This window comes from Rhinolophus sinicus, linkage group LG11 (assembly GCF_036562045.2).
Source record: "Rhinolophus sinicus isolate RSC01 linkage group LG11, ASM3656204v1, whole genome shotgun sequence".
In the NCBI taxonomy this organism is placed as follows: Eukaryota; Metazoa; Chordata; class Mammalia; order Chiroptera; family Rhinolophidae; genus Rhinolophus; species Rhinolophus sinicus.
Window position 1 is genome coordinate 49,753,592 of NC_133760.1, and position 21,302 is coordinate 49,774,893.

Below are 21,302 nucleotides of genomic sequence, written 5' to 3' on the forward strand. Positions count from 1 at the left end.
GGAACCAGTGCCATGACCCGGAGCGTCTTGTAGAGCACCTACCTGGAGAATGGCCTTCTGTTGGGGAACACGGCCAGTTCCAGCTGACCTGGAGAGAGGGGACCAGGGAAATGAATATGTTGACCTCGCTCAGCTGCCTTCTGATCTCCTGAGGGGGCTCCCTATTGGCATGAGCACCAGAGAATCGAGTGGAGAAGAGGGAACAGTGAGCCTAGAGGGGCAGATGGATGGTGCCTGGCATGGTTGTCCTTGAATGCACGCATCTCTTGCCTCTTCAGGAAGCCTTTGCTTACCTTTCTAGACTAAAGAGTTCCAGTCTCTTAGGATCTCGTCGCTCACAGAAGCCTTCTGGCTGTTTTACCTTGTATACTGTTGCATTGTTTAAAAGCTGTTAATTTTTAACTTCTAAATATGTTTGTCTTATTCACTCAGCTCAGTTTTACACTACAAGGTCTGACAATTAAGTTCGCGAATTGACGATGTTGCTAACCTTTTTTGATATCAGAGGGATTATTCATTATGAATAACAAACAGTTCACCAAGTTTACTATTTGGAAGTGTTGAAAAGGCTGCGTGAAAAAGTTAGACGACCTGAACTTTTCTCCAACAACTCATGGCTCTTGCATCACGACAGTGCACCAGCTCACACGGCACTGTCTGTGAGGGAGTTTTTAGCCAGCAAACAAATAACTGTATTGGAACACCTTCCCTGATCTGGCCCCCAATGACTTCTTTCTTTACCTGAAAATAAAGGAAATATTGAAAGGAGGACATTTTGATGACATTCAGGACATCAAGGGGTAATACGATGACAGCTGTAATGGCCACTTCAGAAAAAGAGTTCCAACATTGCTTTGAAGGGTGGACTAGGCGCTGGGGTCGGTGCACAGCTTCCCAAGGGGAGTACTTAGAAGGTGACCGTAGTGTTATTCAGCAATGAAGTATGTAGCACTTTTTCTAGGATGAACTCACGAACTTCATTGTCTGACCTCGTGTGAATTTAAATTTTTTCCTATTCCTGGTACTTTGCTTGCTTTGCACATAATTTTTTCTGTAACTTTGATTTTTAAAAATGAAGCATTTACAGAAGTAGAAAGAATAGCGTAATGAACTCCTAGGTACTCATCACTCCAGTTACAAATTGGCCACTCTTCCTGCCCACTCTCTCTCCACCTGCTCCTCCGGGGTAATTTTTTAAGGACATTGCTTGGCTCTCTTGGCGGCTGTGCACAGTAAGCCCATTAGCACAGTCCATGTTGCCATTGTTACTGAGCCAGTGGGACGGTGTTTATCCTCCTTGTTTTCATCTCTGTTATTCAAATAAATTTTACTTCACTTGACGTGCAATCCCAAACAGATGCACACTGGTGGCCTCAGTGAAATTTTGTGGAAAATTTGGAGTTGGCCTTCAGGTCAACCTCAAACCCTCTGTGTTTGCTTTATCATGAGCTGTTTATCTGACCTGTTTAACTGAGGCTTGTGCATCGGTTTTCCATGTGCACCTAAACTGGTTTTTCAGGTGTTTCTTGGTGTTCTTCATGTTGTCACATAGTTTTGTAGCTGCCATTTCTGTACTTATCCCCAAATGTGTGCCGCCTCCATGATGAGACACTTGCATTCATGTCCAGGGAGGATTGGGACGTTGGCTGCAGATTTCCGAGTCTTCCCCTTGAGGTGAAGTGAACTCCTTCCTACATTTTCCTGTCTTTTCAAGGTGCACACTGACGGACATGGGGAGCAGTTGGCACCACTCTGCCTCCCTCCTGTTGTGTCGCGAAGTAAAGAAAGATAATGTGAGGCACCTTGGCCGTCAGTCTTGTGGGAATCCAGTCTTAACCTCCAGGTTATCAGTCAGCCTGCGGGGAGGGCAGGGGATCTTACCTTAGAACCACATCTGGTGCAAGAAAGTGAATGTTCAAGGATTCCTGTCCTTAACCTGTTTAACATTGGCACGCAACAGTGAACTAGTGGGAACAAAGCTTTCAGGGACTGACCCCACAGGGGGTCAGAGGTCTCAGGAAGAGCCGCAGCTCCCCTGGGCCTAAAGATGTGGGATTCCTGGGCAATAAGGTAACTTAAGTCACAAAGTGTTTTTCTAAAGAAACAGATTGTTCCGCCGCTGGTCCCCTCTTTAGTGACTTAAGGTTGAAGGTAGAGATTTCAAAGCACGTGTTCTTCTTACTTGAGACAGATTTAATGGAACGCCAAGCAGTTGTCGACTTAGGATATTTCAGCTTCACGGTGGTGCAAAAGCAGTACACACGCAGGAGAAACCGTACTTTGGATTCTGAGTATTGATCTTCCCCAGCTGGTGGTGTGTAGCTGATCTCTTGTTGTGGACAGTGCAGCTCCCAGGCAGCCACGTGGTCTGGAGCACAGACAACCGTGGTCTGCAGTGTAGTAGTAACCGCATGTTCAAGGAGCCCCTGTCATCTTTTGAGAGGTGATGCCCTCAGGTTGTTTAGAGGAGAGAGTGGCCTCCGGGAGCTGGCTGGTGTCCTTGTTCAGGCTGTGACGCGCATCTCCTGCCATGAGTTAATCAGGAAAGCAGAGAGGGCTGCATGTTAGGAAGGAGGGAGGAAGTGATTAACTAAAGAAGCCATGAGTGAAGTGTTTGCACTTTTACCTGATATGGACCTACGCATAGGGAGTTAGTGTGCCAGAAAGAGGAGGAAATCCAAGCGGAGGAGCGTAACTGCTGTTGGGCTGGGAAGCAATCAGGCTGCTCCAAGCTCTGGGGGGGTCTAGTGGGAGTTTGGATGTGATCTTAGCAGGGCCTCCTGGGGAGGAGGCCGTGACCCACCTGAAATAAGAGTGCAGACTCCGTGGCTGAGATTAAATGACAGCGTGGTCTTTGGTCTGCAGCCAGTGCCACTAAAACTTTACTGGCGTTTATTGAATGTTGTGAGTAAGATTCTAAAATGCACCTAAAAATGTGGAAAAACAAAACTTGTTGCTGGAAGAAAGCCTAACTTAAAAATGTGATCCAAGTCAACAAACTAATGTCACTTTAAGCCAAAGGAAATGTTTGAAATGAAAGGACTGCCAAGAAATGGAGTTTTAAGATTTAGGCTGAAAGATGCAAGTACTTTGTTTTGTGACCTCCTTGCCCGTGACGTGTAACTGGGACCGCCACATAGACCGCGGTGAGAACTCTGCGTGTTTGGACCTGGACCACAGCTAGCATGTCAGCTGTGTCCTTCTTTGGCGCCCCTTTCCCTTTCAGGAAAAAGAAAATATGTGTGTATGAGTGATACTTGACCACTTATGTGACCTCTGGGAAAAACCGCAGCGTAGTTTGTGGTTTGTCTTCAAGGAGACAAACCAAAGGAAGTGAAAGGAGGAAGAGGGTCATTGCTTTTATTTAGTTTCGTTAGCACAGTGCTTCTCAAAAGTAACCGTGCCCTTTAAAATAGGTTAATGACTATAGTTTCATAATTCCAAAGATTTGTGGAGAAAGATCTGAACTGTATGATTTTTGTAAACTACAGTTATATTTGGGGTGAGAAATTGTGTGAGTCATATTGGCTTGACGGGGTGGTACTGCATAGAAACGAGGTGGTTCCCTGGGCCCTGGGAATGGCTGCGACCCTTTCATCAACTCTGCAGAAGACGGGGTACTGACTGGGCCTGGCTAGATGGCTAGGGGAAAGGAAGGGAAGAAAGGGAGAAGCAGAAGGTCAGTCTTTTCCAGAAAGAAATGAAGGATGGAAAGCTCTCTGCCCTCAGTCCTGACAGGAGACAGCGTTCCGAAGAGAAATTCCAAACAGTCTGCGTCTCCGTCAGGGCTGGCCAGGTGCACTGACGACCCCCATAGAGATTGTTGGGTGAGCTCACCCCGACTGGTCCAGGTTTCCTGAGCCACACACCTGCGGTTAGCCTTAACTGGTGTTTCTTTCTGTTGTGCGTTGCCCCGCAGGTATGGAAGAAAGCGGTGTTGCCATGTTGGTGCCAGATATTGGGGAACAGGAAGCGGTGTTGACTGCTGAAACTGTCATCAGTTCACTGGAAATCGATGAGCCAAGAAAAGCCAAAACAGATCCGTTAATCCATGTTATCCAGAAGTTAAGCAAGATCGTGGAACATGAAAAGTCACAAAAATGTCTTTTAATTGGGAAAAAACGCTCACGTTCCAGTGCTGCGACGTGCTCTCCTGAAGCCCAAGAGCCCTGTGAGGTTCCAGCTAAGGTGGCCCAGCCGCCTGCTACCGCCGATGGAGGGGCCGAGGAGCCGCAGGTGCCTGGCACCCCGGGTGCCCCCGCCCAGAACGATGGGAAGCCCATGTCCTACCAGTGCAGCCTCTGCCAGTTCCTGTCACCGTCGTTCCCCGTGCTGAAGGACCACGTCCGACAGCACGGCCAGCAGAACGAGGTGCTGCTCATGTGCTCTGAGTGCCACATCACGTCCAAGAGCCAAGAGGAGCTGGAGGCTCACGTGGCAACGGACCATGAGGACGAGGCCAGCAGTCGTCCTCAGCCCGGACTCCCCCAGAGCGTGAGCCCCTCCAGCTCCGTGGGCCCCAGAGCCACAGAGACAAGCCGTGAAACGCCTCCTGATGTCCCGGTCAGGGTGAACAGCCCGCCAGCCGCTGGCCCCCGCGCATCCGTGGCAGACGTGGGGCGGGGCAAGTGGTACGCGTACGAGCAGTACGGCCTGTACCGCTGCCTGTTCTGCAGCTACACGTGCGGCCAGCAGAGAATGCTGAAGACGCACGCATGGAAGCATGCTGGGCAAGTGGACTGCTCCTACCCAATATTTGAGAATGAAAACGAGCCCCTGGGCCTGCTGGAGTCCTCGGCGGCTGCGCCTGGCGGGCTAGACGCTGTGGTCATCGCCATCGGAGACAGCGAGCTGAGCATCCATAACGGCCCCGCCGTGCAGGTGCAGATCTGCAGTTCAGATCCCCTGCCTCCTGCATGTCCCCTAGCGCAGGCCGACGCGGCTGTGGGTGTCAGGGGGGCGGCAGCCCTGGAGCCGCATGAGGAGGAAGTGCTCGAGGTGATTTCCGAGGCGGAGGACAGCCTGGCGGCCGACAGCCTGCTCTCATCGGCACAGAAGATTGTCAGCAGTTGCCCCAATCAGCAGGGCCACGTGAACGTGATCGTGGAGCGCCTGCCAAGCGCTGAGGAGCCGCTCTCTGGGCGGAGTTTCCTCGTGGGTGCTGACATGGACGAGGGGAGCAGCCCGACGCCCACAGAGGCCCAGGGCGGGGACGCGGGAAGAGGTGGCGGTCCCCATGCTGGGAAGTGCACTGTGGACATTGGGGGTCTGATCCTCGGCTGGAGCAGTGTGGAGGGGACAGACGGTGAATTCCTGCGGAAGGGGCTAGACCCCGATGAGAACGCGCCCCCGGGCCGCAGGAGGACCAATTCCGAGTCTCTCCGACTGCACTCACTGGCTGCCGAGGCCCTGGTCACCATGCCCATAAGAGCTGCCGAGCGGGCGAGAGCCAGCCTCCTGGATCCAGACACCGGGCAGAGGCAGGTGGAGAGCACGTTGGCGGTGTATTCTAAAATGATGTCGCCGCTCAGAAACGCTCCCGGTGGATTAACTGGTTTTAGCCAGAGCAGCTCTGCGCTGGTGGCACTCCCAGGGGGCAGGCAGGAGCTGTCAGGCGGGCAAGTGAAGACGGGCATCAGCACATCCTTGCTCACCGTGATTGAGAAACTGCGGGAACGGACGGACCAGAACGCCTCAGATGACGACATCTTGAAGGAGCTGCAGGACAATGCACAGTGCCAGCCCAGCAGCGACCCCAGCCTGCCGGGAGGCAGTGTCGTGGAGTACGTCCCCAGCGCAGAGCGGCCCTACCGCTGCCGCCTGTGCCACTACGCCAGCGGGAACAGGGGCTACATGAAGCAGCATCTGCGTGTGCACCGACAGAGGCAGCCCTACCAGTGTCCCATCTGTGAGCACGTCGCCGACAGCAGCAAGGCCCTGGAGGGCCACATGATCGGCCACTGCAAGGCCAGGCTGCACCAGTGCCGGCGCTGCGAGGGCGCGTTCCATTACAAGGTGAGTGCTGGAGAGCCGGGGCTTAGAGCAGGGGCGGGTCGGGACTCGACACTCCAGCCCAGCCACTCCCGTGACCATCAGCAAACAGGCCCAGAATCATGGCATGACCGGGGGCCCCAGGTGCTTAGCACCCAAGCTGGGGCTCAGACCTGGGGCAGTGGAATTTGGGGTGGGACTCCCTGCCTGCACTCCCCCAGCCTGTGCCCATGCTTTGGTGTGTCAGTGCTTCGGTTCCCTGCTTGAGGGCTCGTACAAATGCAGGGCTTTCAAAGTACGTGGGAGTGAATTACACAGGAATGTGCCGTGGGCAACAGTATACACGCGTGATCACACGCATTTAATCCCACATCTTCCATGGCCCCGAAATGCAGGCACTCCCTTCGGCTGCTGCCCCAGCGGCCGTGGTGACTAATGGCATTGCAGAAGGGCTGAACCGTGTCACTGTACTTGATGAAGACCATGCAGTGTAAATAGAGCCCCATGGCTTATGTTCTGTGGGTGTTTCGAGGACTTTCAGGGATTACTCTGTGATTTTCGTCTTCTGTACGACCTTAAAACCAACAGCCAGCAGGAAGTGCTGCTTTAGCAAAGGAAACTTGCATTCGTTGAGTCACTTGTATAGAACGTTTACTCTTCAACGTGCCAGTTGACTTTGAAAATTAATGAAAAAAAAAAAAAAAAGAGTATCCTCAAGGGCTGACCGCGAAACCAGGCATGTAGCCTTTTCCTCTCAGCTTACCCAGAGTTGGGTCTAGCTGGTAGTGAACAGGTAATCAGGAAACGAAGCCTCGAAGGCACATTCACCCCATTCGATTGTCCTCGTGAGATTCTGGGCTGGCCTTGGGCCACTGGACAAGCAGTGCACAGGCGAGTTCCAGGTGTTTCCAGAAGTTCCTTTGCTGCTGTACCCTTGACTTGAGTGGGGGGGAAGGAAGGGGTCCTTGGAGTAGCGGTTCACATGAGGCCTCCCCAACACTCTTATTGATATTTGAAGGCAAACTGGAGGGGGTCACCTGTCACCTGGGACTTGCTGCTATGAGAGTGTTGCGTGTGACTCTGCTCTGGGCCTGTTGGGCTTCAGAAGCTGCACGCGCCACGAACAGGCTCTCAGACAGCGGTGGCTTCCTTGTGGAGAACCTAAGAAGGGGACCTGCCTGCCTTTTGGGTGAGATTGTGATTTCCCTATTGTAATTTCAACAGTCAAATGTGTCAAATAATCTTTTAGCACGTTTGATTTTAGACTTGGTAACGTGTTCTAGGTACCAGGCCGTGGAAGCAATTAACTCCTCCAGCCTCCTCGTGACTGCGAGTGTGTGTACTGAAAATCGTGTGTTCATTTCTCTCTGTTTCAGAGTCAGCTGAGGAACCATGAGAGAGAGCAACACAGCCTTCCAGACACGGCCATGTCGACAGGGACCCCCAGTGAGCCAAGAGTGTCCAGCGAGCCAGCTGGGGGGACGCGTGCTCAGGAAGGTACCTGCACTGCCTGGCTTGTGCCGTGAAAAAGGCCCCTAGCTGTCCTGTGGGTCACTTTGGGGACTAGAGCTGCATGTATTCTCCTGTCTTGTGCTGGCGGGGAGGGAATCTTGTCTCTGTTGCCGAGGAAATTCCGAGCACTAAATGAGGTACTGTGGTTGTAAGTACTCAGCCTCCACTATGGGCATAGATACTATGGGGAAACTGCTGTCCCGTGAGAGCCAAGTGCAGCATAAACCCTGAGGTGACATGCCAGCGAGCCAGGGGAGCTGCAGCCCAAAAACAGAGCCTCTTGCCCTCCCGAGTGCCAGCGGGCGCACTGAGGACACAGCTTTGCAGGTGACAGGCCCCACCTCAAGCCTTAACTGAGGCTCCTGCTGTGATCCCACTCTTAACCAGCATTACTGCCAGTTTCATCTGCATTGTCTCCAAAACCACCACCAGGTCTCTATGCGCTCGCTAGGGACCGTTGGCCGTGTTGCTGCTGACAGGAGGGCGTGCTGGAATCAGAAGAACGGGTTAGACTTCCATGAAAAGGCAGGCGCCACGAATGGAGAGTTAGGGTCGAGTGTCATGAGCTGTGTGTGCTTGCATCCGCTCCCTTAAGTCAGTACACTTGAAATGTCTCAAGTGTGGTGCACAGTGTTTGTGGGAAATAAAACATACTGGGGTGGCGTTCCTGTTTAGATTTCCTGGGAATTAAAGTTAGAAACAACTGCTGAGCAAAAGGTTTCACCATAATGTTCATTAAATTATACCCCAGAAAGCATAACTGATGCTGGAATGTTTCTGAAAGAACTGATTTGGACACCACTGCAGCACCAAAACCCGCTTCAAGCAGCTGTCCTCCCTGTGAAGCTCTCCCAGACAAAGGGACTTTATGACACAGCATCTGCTTCTGCAATAGCTGGCTGAGCTCAGTTTGGTTCCCTGACTAGCCCCAGATGCCTCCCTTTATTGTAGCTCAGATATGCTTGCACAGTCCCTGAAAGGAGGCGCTGAAACCTAAAATCTTGGCATTTTTGCCAAGAATTCCTAAGAGGGAAGAAAGCAGCCTGCTCAGTGGCGCCACCTGCAGTTGACAGCAGGCTGGGGTGACTCTTGCATCACCTTCCAAAGCAGTGACATAAGATTGTCCACATAGGTTAACAAACTAACACAGTTTTAGTGAAAAGATTATAACGTCAGCTCAAAATTAAAATAACCCATTGGAGCTTTCCAGCCCTAGTGAGGCCACCATCCTCCATTTGCAGTATCGTTTCCTGGTGGACCGTGCTCTCCCCTTGGGTCCAGTGTTTGCATTTTAAGTCGCATGCCACGCCTTCCCCCACCTGGCTCCACTCGTTGTCATGGTGTGTGTGACCCTTCTGATGATGGTGACCCCCTGCGTACCTACACCTACGCTGATGCTTTATCATCCAAGGTTAGATCTCTCAAAATCCGTTTGTCGGGCCAAAGAACAAGTTTTAGTTCATAAAGAAAGTAACAATAATTTATATTTCTTAAAACCTGTTTAACCATTTAGTAAACATGCTCAGCCAGAGGGGAGACGTGTGCAATACACAGCACCGGTAACTGGGGGCAGTCTCCCCTAAGAGGCGCAGGGTAATGGTACCTGGGACGTGCCTCCTGCCAGAGGCATGGAGCGGCCGGCTTGAGCTGGATCCTGGCTGCTGGGAGCACAGTGGGGGCTTCACTGTCTTTGTGACCAGAACAGCTGGCTGTGTCCGTAAAGGTCTGCGTGTCACAGCAGCCCTGCCAAAGCCGTGGGCAGAGCGCTCTCACACGTAGGTTGGTCTGTATTGTGCACCACGATTGCCAGCCCCGAGGACTCACTATGAGCGCGGCAGGCATGGCCACCTCAGTGACCTGTGCAGGAGGACAGGGAGGCCCAGACAGGCAGGGGGTGGGGGTGGGGGAGGCTTCTGGCTCAGTGACTGCGCTGGGAGAGCTCCTGGTGTCCCCATTTTGTACGTGAGCAGACGAAGTCCTCCTGGGTAAAGGCATTTGCAGGGTTACTTGTGCTGGTGGCAGGGCAGGGCCCAGGCCCGGGTTTGGAACTTTGCACCCAGTGTTCTTTCCGTTGGCACAGTTGCTTGAAGTAGCACAGGCTCAGTCTGTGCTATATTAAGTCTTTCCGTCTGTCATTTTCATTGTCATTGATCTGTAATATTTCTCGCACAAAACCATTATCCAATATTTCACACTTCATTTTTTTAGGTGTTTCTTTTTAAACGGTATTTGGAATACTGCCACTTATAATCAAGTCCAAGTTTTTAACCTACCAATTAAGAGTAATCCTTAGATTATAATTATGATCGGTGTGTGTATTAATGTTATAAATTGATCTTGGAAATTAGGACATTGTGTTCTGCCTGGCAAGAGAAAATTGCAGTTTTAAAGAGCTTAACATTTAACTTACGGATTTCCTTTGTTTTGTTCAAATGTCAGTATGTGGGTTTCCTTTTGTACCTCCAGGTTACCTCCATGCACTGAGCTAGTTAGTGTTCTCCCTGAGCTTTCTCCCTCCCTGCTCTGCCGGGTTCAGCATCTGTGCACGCTTCGTCCTGAGTATACAGCGCAGGCTTTGAGTGGCCTGTGGACTTGGTGCTGACACAGGAAACCAAGGGCGTGTGTTTAGGACTGCTTCGTGTGGTCCCCGCTGTGTTGTCTCGAGCTCTCCCTGTTTCAGTTACAGGGTAGCTTCCTGAGTCACACAGCTGCAGGGTCACGCTCCTCCCAGCTTCTGTCCCCGTACCATGTCAGGTTGTTAGATGCAATGATGAGCGTTACGTGGCACTTCACTGCGCCCTGGCTTTTCCCTCCGTTGTCACTGATAGCTGACAGGTATAAACAAAGGAAACCCAAGACTGAAACAGCATGAGGCTTTTTAGATGGAGTTTGTTACGTATGCTCTGCAGCCACACTGTAGAACATTGGATTGTGGTGTTAAAGTACAGCTGGCTGGCAGGTCAGTGGTTCTCAGGACGACACACCCAGTACTGGTTAGACTAACACCTTTCAAGTTAACTGTGCATCTGTGGTCAATGCAGCTGCTACAGTCAGCAGGGCAGCTGACCTCCAGTTCATTACATTGGGCTTTGGTATGAGGTGTGTCTAAACCAGCCCCGTGTGTCTGGCCACAGGTCAGATGATGTTCGGTTTCTATTTGGTCCAGATGCAGGTGAGGCTGTGAGGCTGTGTTCAAACTTGGTAGCTTTATTAAACAGTGAGAAAGCCTTGATTGAAATGTTAATACTGTTTGGTGTGACTATTCATTTACAATGGATTGTAAATGCTGCCATTTGAACCTAATTGGAGCATGTCACTAAAACTCTGAACTGCCTTGTCTAGAGAATAAGTCTTCAGTCCAGAAACAGTACAGATGTGATGTGTGTGATTATACAAGTACAACGTACGTTGGTGTCAGAAACCACAGACGGATCCACAACTCGGATAAGCCGTACAGGTGAGTGTGATAGTCCTGGAGTCCTAATGCTTGTGAAAATACTGTAAGACCAAAGTAGAGGTAGTTACAAACTCCTGACTCTTGTTTGAACACAGCTTAAGCGCTAAGAACTTTCACTTACTGGTTTCATGAGTATTGTTTGTTAAAAAATAGGAATTTTAAGCTTGAGTCTTAGGACAATAGGTATTTTGTCTAAATGAAATACAGGAAATGTCTTAGCTCTGAGCTTTCAGTTCCCTGTAAGTGGTCGTAGCCATTTTCAGTGTTTAGAGGACCTTTCAGTAGGTCGGCATCTTGTCTCCGTGTTCCCACCAGAAGATCCTTAAAATTTAAAAGCAATGAAATTCCCTGTGAAAGATTCTATTTTTGAAAATTACTCTATCATGTATAGTAGCATAAGGTCATTTAATTTGTTTTTATTACTCGATTTTTCACAGAAGCCAATTCTAATATACCCTGTTTCCCCAAAAATAAGCCCTAGCTGGACCATCACCTCTAATGCGTCTTTTGGAGCAAAAATTAATATAAGACCCAGTCTTATATTATACCCGGTCTCATATTAAAATAAGAGCTCATATTATACCCGTCTTATATTAATTTATGCTCCAAAAGACACATTAGAGCTGATGGTCTGGCTAGGTCTTATTTTCGGGGAAACACGGTATGTTTTCAGAAAATATAGTTATCAAGATAGGCTGGTAAACAGAAATCATTATTTCTTAAATACGCTGCCTCTTGACAGTAAACTACTTGTTGTTTATGTACATGTCGTCCATCTGTCATGGAGCAGCTTGGTCTCCTGTGGCCATGATGGGACATGGTTCCCATTCTGAGCTAAGCTGGGGAGAGCTAGGCCGTGGGCATGAACTCTTTTAACCCCCTGTCAAAACTTGTTTCCTGTTTTAACTCTCTCCCCAGGTTTTATAGGTGTGACAAAGGTGAGTGTGGGAAAGTGACTGTATTACTATCTAAATGAAAACCTGACAGAAGACTATGCCTTAAAATGCCACTATTAGATCTTCTATGTGTAGTTTTAAATATTTAATCTGTGCTTAATTTGCTAACCGACAGACTTCTTTATAATCACTCTTCCGACAATGTATCTGTTTGCTAAGGCTTCTGGCTCTGTGGAAGATGTCTGACCTTGCTGCCATGTCTGTTTTGTGGTTGTTCCCAGGGGAAGGACTTAGCTGTTTATCAATGTGGAATCAATCATTTGGATATAGAGTGGGCTGGTATAAAAAGGCTGTTTATCTAGTTTTTTTCATTGTGGTAGCATTGGTTAATAACCTTGTATAAGTTTTAGGTATATGATGTTATAATTCCATATCTATATACACTACAGCATACTCACCACCAAAAGTCTCATTTCCATCCATCATCATCTATTTGGTCCCCTTTATCCATTTACCTCTCCCCTACTCCCCTCCCCGTCTGGTAACCACCAATCTATTGTTGTGTTTTGTTTGTGCATTTGTTTTTGTTGTTGTTTTTTGACTCATATTCCACATATGAGTGAAATTAACACAGTTTGGGGTCTTTTTCCATCTGACTTACTTCACTTAGCATAATTCCCTCAAGATTCATCCATGTTGTTGCAAATGGCACTATTCCATCTTTTTATGGCTGAGTAGTATTCCATTGTGTGTATGTATGCACCACATTTTCTTTATTTCAAACTAGGACCCTTAAGAAAGATTTTTTCCCCCCAAATGTAATGAAGATCCTTGACCATTATTTGCAATAACTCAATGCCGTAAATTGAAGGTGACAAGTAATAGATGGTATTTAACATGTATCATTTGTGATTTACCCTAGGAAGTATTTAGGGGAATGTGATGGAAGCACTTGGTTCATTTGATAGGAGGAAAAAGCTTTGCCTTTTTATTTTGGGTGTCTTTATTCTCAAATTTGATGCTATGCCACGCCAAATTCATGCAATCGGGGCAAGAATAAAATGACATTCTCTGTGTCTAGAATTAGACTGTCCATTCAGTCATTGAGAAACATTCATTGAGCAAATATTATATTCCAAGAGCTGTGCTAGGCTCTTAGGCTATTGCCATAATAAAAAAGACACCATCCCTGCCTTCATGAAGCTTATAGACAAGCAGTGAACAAGTGAGCTGTTATACACAGTGGTGGTAAACTTAGGAGAGAGGATAATGACTGACCTTGGTTCTGTAGAGGAGTTTCACGTCTACCTGGACAGATGAGCCTTGCTGCTTGAAGACTCAATTTGATAGCTTTGGGTGTCTTGGGGACTGTGTTTTCCTTAGTTCTTAAAATAATTCACCGACTCAGGGTGGTTGCGTTGTGCTGGCGTCTTCCTACCGGTGGGCAGCACCCATGAGAACTGTCTTCCTGTTACATCAGAGAAGTCTCAGTGTGTGATCTCCAAATTTATTCGCACTGCACTTTGTCCTGAGTGCTTATGTAAGGAATGCTGTGCCCAGGCACAAATTCTGTCACAGCTGAGGTCCCCGGGCGGTGTTGACTGCCTTGGAGCAACCCAGTGACTGGGGGAGACTGATGCTTTAGAGTCTCAGGCCTGGGCCGGACACATCCTGTGCCCAACTGGGGACCTTGGGCATGCTAGTCCCCAAATGTAACTGGGGGATGTACAGCCTGGTATATAAACCTTCGTTGGGATCGAAGGAGATTGTGTGTGCCAAGTATTCAGCACCCAGCCTGTCCCCTTCCTCTGCTCCTAAAGTCATGAGGGCGGGTCAGAGGCCCCACCCTCATTAAAGGAGGAAAACTGCTTTCCTCCCTGGGTCAGCTCAGGAGACCCGAGAAAATGCAGTGCCATCCAGGCCTGCTGGACGCAGCGCTTGTCTCCTTGTGCTTTATGAAGGAATGTTCCATGCAAAGCACACACCAGCTGTCGTAATGCCTGGTAGTTACAGCATGGACCCGTTTCCAGCAGGTTCCCTTCAGAACTTCCAGATAGTACACTGTTCTTGGTTTAGTTTAACATCGCAGGTCTAGAATTGCCCTGGTTTACATCCCCAAATACCACTTTTCCTCAGGTGACCAGTGTCCTTGTATGTGGTATTGAACCTGTCTTCCTTCAGAAACAATTATATTGGTATAGGTTCCAAAACCACAGCATGGCAGGTGGAGGGTGGGGGACACCGTGACAGAGGGCGGCATGGGCTCGGGACGGAGAGCCCTCGGCACAGGACCAGGCTCCTGGGTGCCCAGTGAGGCGACTGGCAGCTCTCCAGACACCTCGGCGGTTCTCGTCTATGAAGTGGCTCTGCTTCTGTAAGTTTATTGTATTTTGAAAATAAATGGATAGTGGCATCTGTGCCTTTTCTTCTCTAAATACAAGAGCTGCCCAGATATGTGTCTTGGTTTTTTAATAGCCAGTCCAAAAAGACCCAACGTTTTCTTAAATATTATAGTTCAAAAATATGCTTCACTGGCCTTGGACCTGATGCCTCAGGACCTGGAGTGAAAGACAATGCTGCCACAGCCACCATAAAGGTCAAGGTGGCTCAGAATTCAGAGTTTAGTCCTGGCAGATTTCACTGTCATATTTACTTTTGATTTTTTTTTTTTAATTAAAATTTATTGGGGTGATGATGGTTAGTAAAATTAGGCCTTTTGATTTTGTGTTTCATTATCACTGGCCATGTCTCTTAACTATTGTGCAGGAGAGTTCAGACAACTTACCTGATTTGTTAGGTTTGTAATTATTCAACAAAAATGTCTTAAAAAGTACATTTGCAATTTCTTAAAAAATAAATAAATAAACATAATTTTACCCTACAATCCAGCAGTCATGCTCCTGGGTATTTACCCAAATGATGAAAACTTATGTCCACACACAACCCTGCACATGAGTTTCTAGCAGCTTTATTTGTAATCGCCAACACCTGGGAGCTGCCATGTGCTCTTCAGTGGGCGATGGAGGAGCACACTGGGAGCTGCAGACAGTGGGGTCGTTCAGCGGCAGGAAGAGTTCTCAAGGCATGAAAAGGAAGACATGGAGCAACCTAAACACTTGTGCCTGAGGGAGAGAAACCAGTCTGAAAGGCTGCATGCTGGACAACCCAACTGGTGACACCCCTCGTACGCATCCAGCCCCCGCACTCAGGTCACCTTGTGGACGGGCGTTAATAAATGTGTGGGTGCCGCTTCACTGTAACCGTGCCCCACGCTGACTGACACAGGCCACCACTCGCAGTGATGATGCCACAGGGAACACCCAAAAGTCCCTGGAAAGGAGTGTTTTTAATGAACTTCAGACTTGACCAGTTGTATGTGCCCAGTTATGGGAGACAATTCTTATTTTGAATAGAAGCTTTTTAAGGATTACTAATGACCTGTTTTATTTATGAGCGCTAAAGCCTTGAAGCTTTTCAGGACTGCTCCTCCCGTCTTCTGTGGATCTGTCAATAGGCACGTGGCTCATGTTGGAAATCACCTAATTGGTTTTGCTTTCTAAAGGAATAGAGTGGGGTAGCGCATTGATGTTTTTCCGTGTGTGCGTGGTTACATAACTTAGAGCATAGATTTAGCATATTACTATGTCAAAAACGTACGCCCTAACAGCTAAATTATCTGGGTATTTGTCTTGACACTTGTAAGTTCTCCTAAGCATAGAAGACTTCATTGTTTCTAGGCCATCCATTCTAGGACATTCTAACCTCTGAAGTCATATGTCTCTGAGGTTCAGTGACCCTTAGACTCAGTGAAATACGATTCCTCACAGGCTTCAGGAGAAGAGTTTTGTAGTTACAGAGTCATTGTCATTGTTGAGGTGACACTGTGGGACCAGCTGACCCCCTCGTGCCTGCTTTCAGGTGCTCGTTGTGTGGCTATGTCTGCAGCCACCCCCCTTCCCTGAAGTCCCACATGTGGAAGCATGCGAGTGACCAGAACTACAACTACGAGCAAGTGAACAAGGCCATTAACGATGCCATTTCACAGAGTGGCAGGTACTTGACCCCGCCCCTTTTCAGTATAAGCAAGTGAAAGTCCTCCATTCTAACCAACTCAAGGTTTGCTGTTTGTTGTTTGCTTCCTAAGAGTTCTAGGGAAATCCCCGGGAAAGCCTCCACTAAACAGCAGTGAGGAAATTGCTGGTCCCCTCCCTGGAACTCCAGAAAACTTGTCGTCGCCCCCGGAGCTGGTCTCCCAGGCGCCCAGCAACAGTGAGAAACTGAGCCCCTCGAGCGATCCCACCGCCGACAGTTCAGAAAAACCCACGAGCACGGCCCCTCCTGGGATGGAGTATTGTGTTCTGCTCTTCTGTTGTTGTATTTGTGGTTTTGAATCAACCAGCAAAGAAAACCTGCTGGATCACATGAAAGAGCATGAGGGTGAGATTGTCAACATCATCCTCAGTAAGGAGCACGGCACAACCCTGGACACGAATTAGACACGCAGTCCTGGAGAGGCGCCCTTTAGAGGAGTTTCACCTTGGCCGTCCAGTGACCCACTAGACACAGAAGAAATAGTTGGTGTGGTTTTTAAGGAAATGACACATGGCTTTGGAACCAAATCTGTAATGTACTAAAAGGGATTCCGAATGGGTACGTGGTAGTAATATTATAAACATTCTGAGTGAGGGAAATGGGTTGAGGAGGGAGCAGAGATGTAATCCCGTATGAACCGTCTGCCACCTCTGCTCAGGGTTGAGTGTATTTGTTACCAAAAGCTCATTGGAGTGGAGCTGCACAGGCAAAGAGTTGAGGAAGGGTTTGCAGGAACTATTCTAAAACTTACCAAAGGGTCACAGTCTTAAGTGGAGCTCAGTTTTCTTCCTTCTCCATTCTGATGTGCCAGCTCTGGAATGACAGGCCTCCTGGGGGAAGTGGGAGGCAGTGGGAGGAAGAGGGTTTGGAGATAACCTGCCTAAGTCCTTCCGCAAACGGATGGGAAGTAGTCATATACTCAATCTAAGAGATACTGCTTTAGTCCTTAAGAAAAGACGTCTGCATCTAAATCTAGATTGTACATAGGCGTTTAAGGAGTACATTTTTCGTCCTTTACAGAGCATTTCCTGTGGGCACAGGAAGAAATAGGTGAATCCCCACCAGACTCAAACCAAATCTCAAGGTTGAGGAAAACAGAACTGAGTACAGTGCAGGTACTTCCCAAAGGTTTTGGTCAGTGTTTGACGGATCCCACAGTTGTCTAGAAGGTTACACAAGCCTCCCAACCCTCTGTCCTGAACTAGAGCAGGCTTTTATCTGAAAGAGTCTAGGAAAGCAACAAAGTATGAAAATTTGCATTTGATCAGCAGAACTTGGAAATTGAGGCGTTTTAAATCGAAAATAAAAATCAGTGGGGGAAGAGGGGCGAGGTCCAGAAACCCCTGAAGGTGAGCGCTGCTACTGAGATTTTACTTCCTGGGGTTAGTAAGTCGTTCCACTTAACATAAGAGGAAAACCAAATGTGGCTAAAGTCAAATGAGAATTCAGGTTGTTATAAACTTTTAGGAACAAACAGCATTTGGCAAGTCTCCGGGAGTTTCTCCCGTCTAGGAAATGAGCTCCATTTTCTTGGCATGCAGGAGGGCCCGACATTAAAATGCCAGGAAGTAGGTGTGATCTCATTAATTACACATTTTGTATTTTAATGTATTTCTGAGTGAAGAGAACAGGGTTTTTTGTTTTGGTTTTGTGGCTTGATCATTATTTATGCATTGTTTGTTGAGCACGTTGTGCCCACGGTCAGGTGGGTGCCATGGTGCCTGCCCTCACGGTGCTGCTGTTCCTGAACTGGCGGCGGGAAGCCGCCTGCTGGAGCCGAGGCCGGGACTCTGGCAAACAGGAAACACTGAGAGCAGGGTTTTCAATGGGGCTCTCTATGGACTCAGTCAGGGGAGAGCTTGCGCCCCAAAGTCCAGGTGTGAGTTGGATGAATTAGCATTTTAAGGTCGCATTAGGAGTTATCTGCGCGGGGCCAGGCATCTTGAAGCACTGTCTGATTTGTTTTTCTAATCTCATTTTCATGATGATATTTAAACACGATTGTAACTTTGCAGCTCTTTAATTTAGGTAGCTTTAATTTATTTATGAGAGTTCATCCACTTTCTGGTTTTTAAAAAGTACAATGAATTTATATGTAGTAAATTATATTCCCCAAATCCGCTGCATGTGGATATATATTCATTTTCTCGTTTTAAGAATTAAAACAATTATATTTCATTTCAAATTTAAATAAAATGTTTTAAATGGTTCCATTATTATCACTTACATTGTTGCCCCTCAGTCAGTCCTTTCATTGCTGGTAGCTGTGACTCTGTTTCTTTATAAAAATACTATTCTGAAAATTAACAACCTTAGAAAAATTTTGTTTTATAAATTTCCTTGTCTTTAATTTTATATAATCATTTGGAAAATACTAATAACCAAAAAAATCCCCAAAATTCCAATGGTGAATTTCTTACATTACCTTTCTTCATTTTCTTAAACCACTTCCTCTGATTGTGACTTAAACACTCCGTTTGTAATCACGAATTTAAATTTCCCCGGGCTCATGGGGAGAAAACTAACCCAGAAGTTCAGTCTTTAAACATTTGTGTGATTCTGGCCTAGAATGTCCTTACCAGCTTCCTCCCAGCCTGTAGGAGGGCCCATGCGGCCGGGACGGTCCGCTCCCTCCCGGACCGCGTTGTGGCAAGCGTGAGGTTAGCAGCACCTCTAACCAAGAACAACTGAGTGCTTCTAAAAGTGAAAATGACTAAATCCACAATTCAGTCGGAGAAGAGATAGGTATTGAAGTAGTCAGCAGGGACTCCCTTTATAGGAGTAACATTTCATTTACGGGCCCTCGAGCTTTTGCCATACACTGTGGCCCACAGAATTTGTTTTCCACTCTGAACACTTACAACTCTATGATTTGATAGTGAAAATAGTTTTTTAAAGAAACTCACTGGGTAAGGCAAAGTTGGGGGGAAGGTAATGCTTCTGATCATTATAAATGATTCCGTTCAGGGCTTTGTCATTTCCTCTCTGGTGATCCACGGTGGTCTGTGTCCCCAGTGCCCTAACCATCCCAGAACTCTCTCCCATTGCTCTGTAGATTGAGCTCTGTGTGCAGCCCATGTGGTGTAGTGACACTTCCAAAGCCTTTGTTCTGCATCTGTCCTACACGAGGCAGCGATTGGTGGCTTCCTCATATTCTGTCTTTCAACACAAAGCAGGTGGCAGGCACCTATGTTTACATTGTATCTTCCCGCGATGTACTAGGTTGACAAAGACAAGCAGGTTCTCTATTGAGACTTAACTGTATTTTTAGTATTCATACACACTTATTTAATCTTTTTTATTGTACAGCAAGGTGCTCTAATATTCTATGAAATCTATTTAATAGAATTCTGAGTTTGATATTCATGGACATGATACATGTATTTTTTTAAGAAATAAGTATTGTGTAACACTATGGCATTGCTTCTGTAGCCAAAGTCTAGAAGTTTCTGGAACACTGACAGGTAAAGACTACCCGCTGTATCCTGTTCCACCAGGCTGGTTTGCATTTTGTAAAGCCGTGTGGTCGAGCAGCGTGCCTAAGGCGGGCGCTGCAGGGCTGTGTCCACGGGGCAGTGTGCCTGGTCGGCCAAGCTAGGTCTGCAGCGCTGCCTGAAGTACCTTTGGAAACACTGTGCAACGTTACAGTAACTTATTGTGCTTTATAGGAGAGTCTGTCATGTATTGACTCTAAGATTGTATTTTGGTAATAAATTTTTTGTTAAAAACACTTGCCTGTAAGTTATTAACAAGAGAGTATATCCATTCTTATCTTGGAAATGTTGATTTGATCACTTAGAAAGTTAGGTTTAGTTCATGAGGAACTTCCCAAGGGTTAGACTTAAGGTTTTCACCCTTCGGTAACTTGTTCAACAACTGCTGACTAGCATCAAACTGTTACACAAACATAACCAAAAATGCGTTAGATTGTTTCGATTGTTTTAAAAATTCAATCTGATTTTGAAGCTTTTTTCCTTGCTACACAGTTCTTCATTTTATCTTCCAAATCACATCCTTATGTTACATGCTTTAAATTCTGGTATAGTCGTGCTAAAGACTAGCTCTGTCAATGACAGCCACGCCAAAGGTGACATAATGTGGTCACGCCTTGGGCATTTTGTGGTCTATAGCAGGTGTTTCTCACATTAGATTTGTTGGTTGGCAGGTGAAGCTAACATCATCTAACTGTAACCTCCATCTGTTTGTCCGCTTGTACCCTTGCACCCTGGGCCACCTCATCTCAAAGCATCCAAGGCCACATGTTCCTTCCCAAACTGTAACCCTGTGTCCTGTTTCTCAAGGGGCAACACAATATGTCCCCTATCTTTTAAGAACCAAACCCCAACACGACACTGAACTTGAGGTCCGTTGTAGAAACCCCAGCATAGAAGGAATACCCAGGATGTGGCCAGAGGCACGTGTGGCTGTTGGGTGCAGAAATAAAACGCATATGCTGGAAGCGCACAGCTCACCGTTTCGAAGACTTGGTATAAAAATGTAAAGTCTCGCTAATAGTTTTTTATATTGATTACATGTTGAAATGATATTTTAGATATTTTGGGTTAAATAAAACATTAAAATTGACTTGTTTCCATTGTGTTAGTGTAGCTACCATAAGATGTTAAGTTCCGCCTGGCTCACGCTGTGTCTTGGACAGCGCTGGCATGGAAGGGGTTACGTGACAGCCCTTCAAGTCTAGCTGCCCTCTGCTTTTGTAATCATTCTGTTGGCACACAGCTATGCCCGTTCAACACGTATGGCCTGTGGCGATTTCTGCGGCACAACAGCAACACTGAGAAGTGGCAGGTCACACGGCCCACGAGGCCCATCTTGTCAGCTACATACTTGATGGGGAAAGTCTGCAGCCCTCTGGACTGCAGCAGGGCTGTGATGTGTCCCGGTTATAGCCCTGTTTTATGACTGAATTATACCATTTCTCCCTCTGTAATTTTATAAAGTCTTCCTGTTCTACAGGCCTCATCCGTAATCTATAACACTGTTTCATCATCTCTGCTACTTAAAGCCAAACACAATTGGTTTAAAATAACAATGCACAATTAAGTAATAAATAACACTGCTGTGAAATGTGTTGTTTTCCTCCTGACAGCCGTACACGCCAATGGCACCCTCGGTGCTCCCCCATTGCAGTGCTAAAGACCTAGTCACACCGCTGGCATGGCCGACTGGTGCGAGTGACCATCGTGGCCACTCCACTCATCTGGGGTGACAGTTGCTTTGAATAATCCAGGATATAAAGAAAAGGGTCCTAGAGGCACCTTTCTATGGTGAATGGCTTGTCGGCTAGAGCCACGTTCCTGGGTCGGGCCCAGGTGGCAGGTGGCTGTGGCAGAACC

The 21,302-nt window shown here is 47.5% G+C and overlaps 1 protein-coding gene across 3 annotated transcripts in view; it reads left to right on the forward strand.

Moving 5' to 3' along the window:
• ZNF507 (zinc finger protein 507) overlaps positions 1-19,678 on the forward strand; it is a 22,738-nt gene extending 3,060 nt beyond the window's left edge. For 2 of the 3 annotated variants that reach the window (XM_074314985.1, XM_019740529.2), the window contains exons 2-6: positions 3,920-6,015; positions 7,368-7,488; positions 10,846-10,960; positions 15,775-15,909; positions 16,001-19,678. In XM_074314985.1, the coding sequence (XP_074171086.1) occupies positions 3,922-6,015; positions 7,368-7,488; positions 10,846-10,960; positions 15,775-15,909; positions 16,001-16,352 (2,817 nt within the window). In that variant the 5' untranslated portion in view covers positions 3,920-3,921 and the 3' untranslated portion in view covers positions 16,353-19,678. The other variant, XM_074314987.1, reaches the window with a different exon arrangement.
• Positions 19,679-21,302: the final 1,624 nt, after the last annotated feature.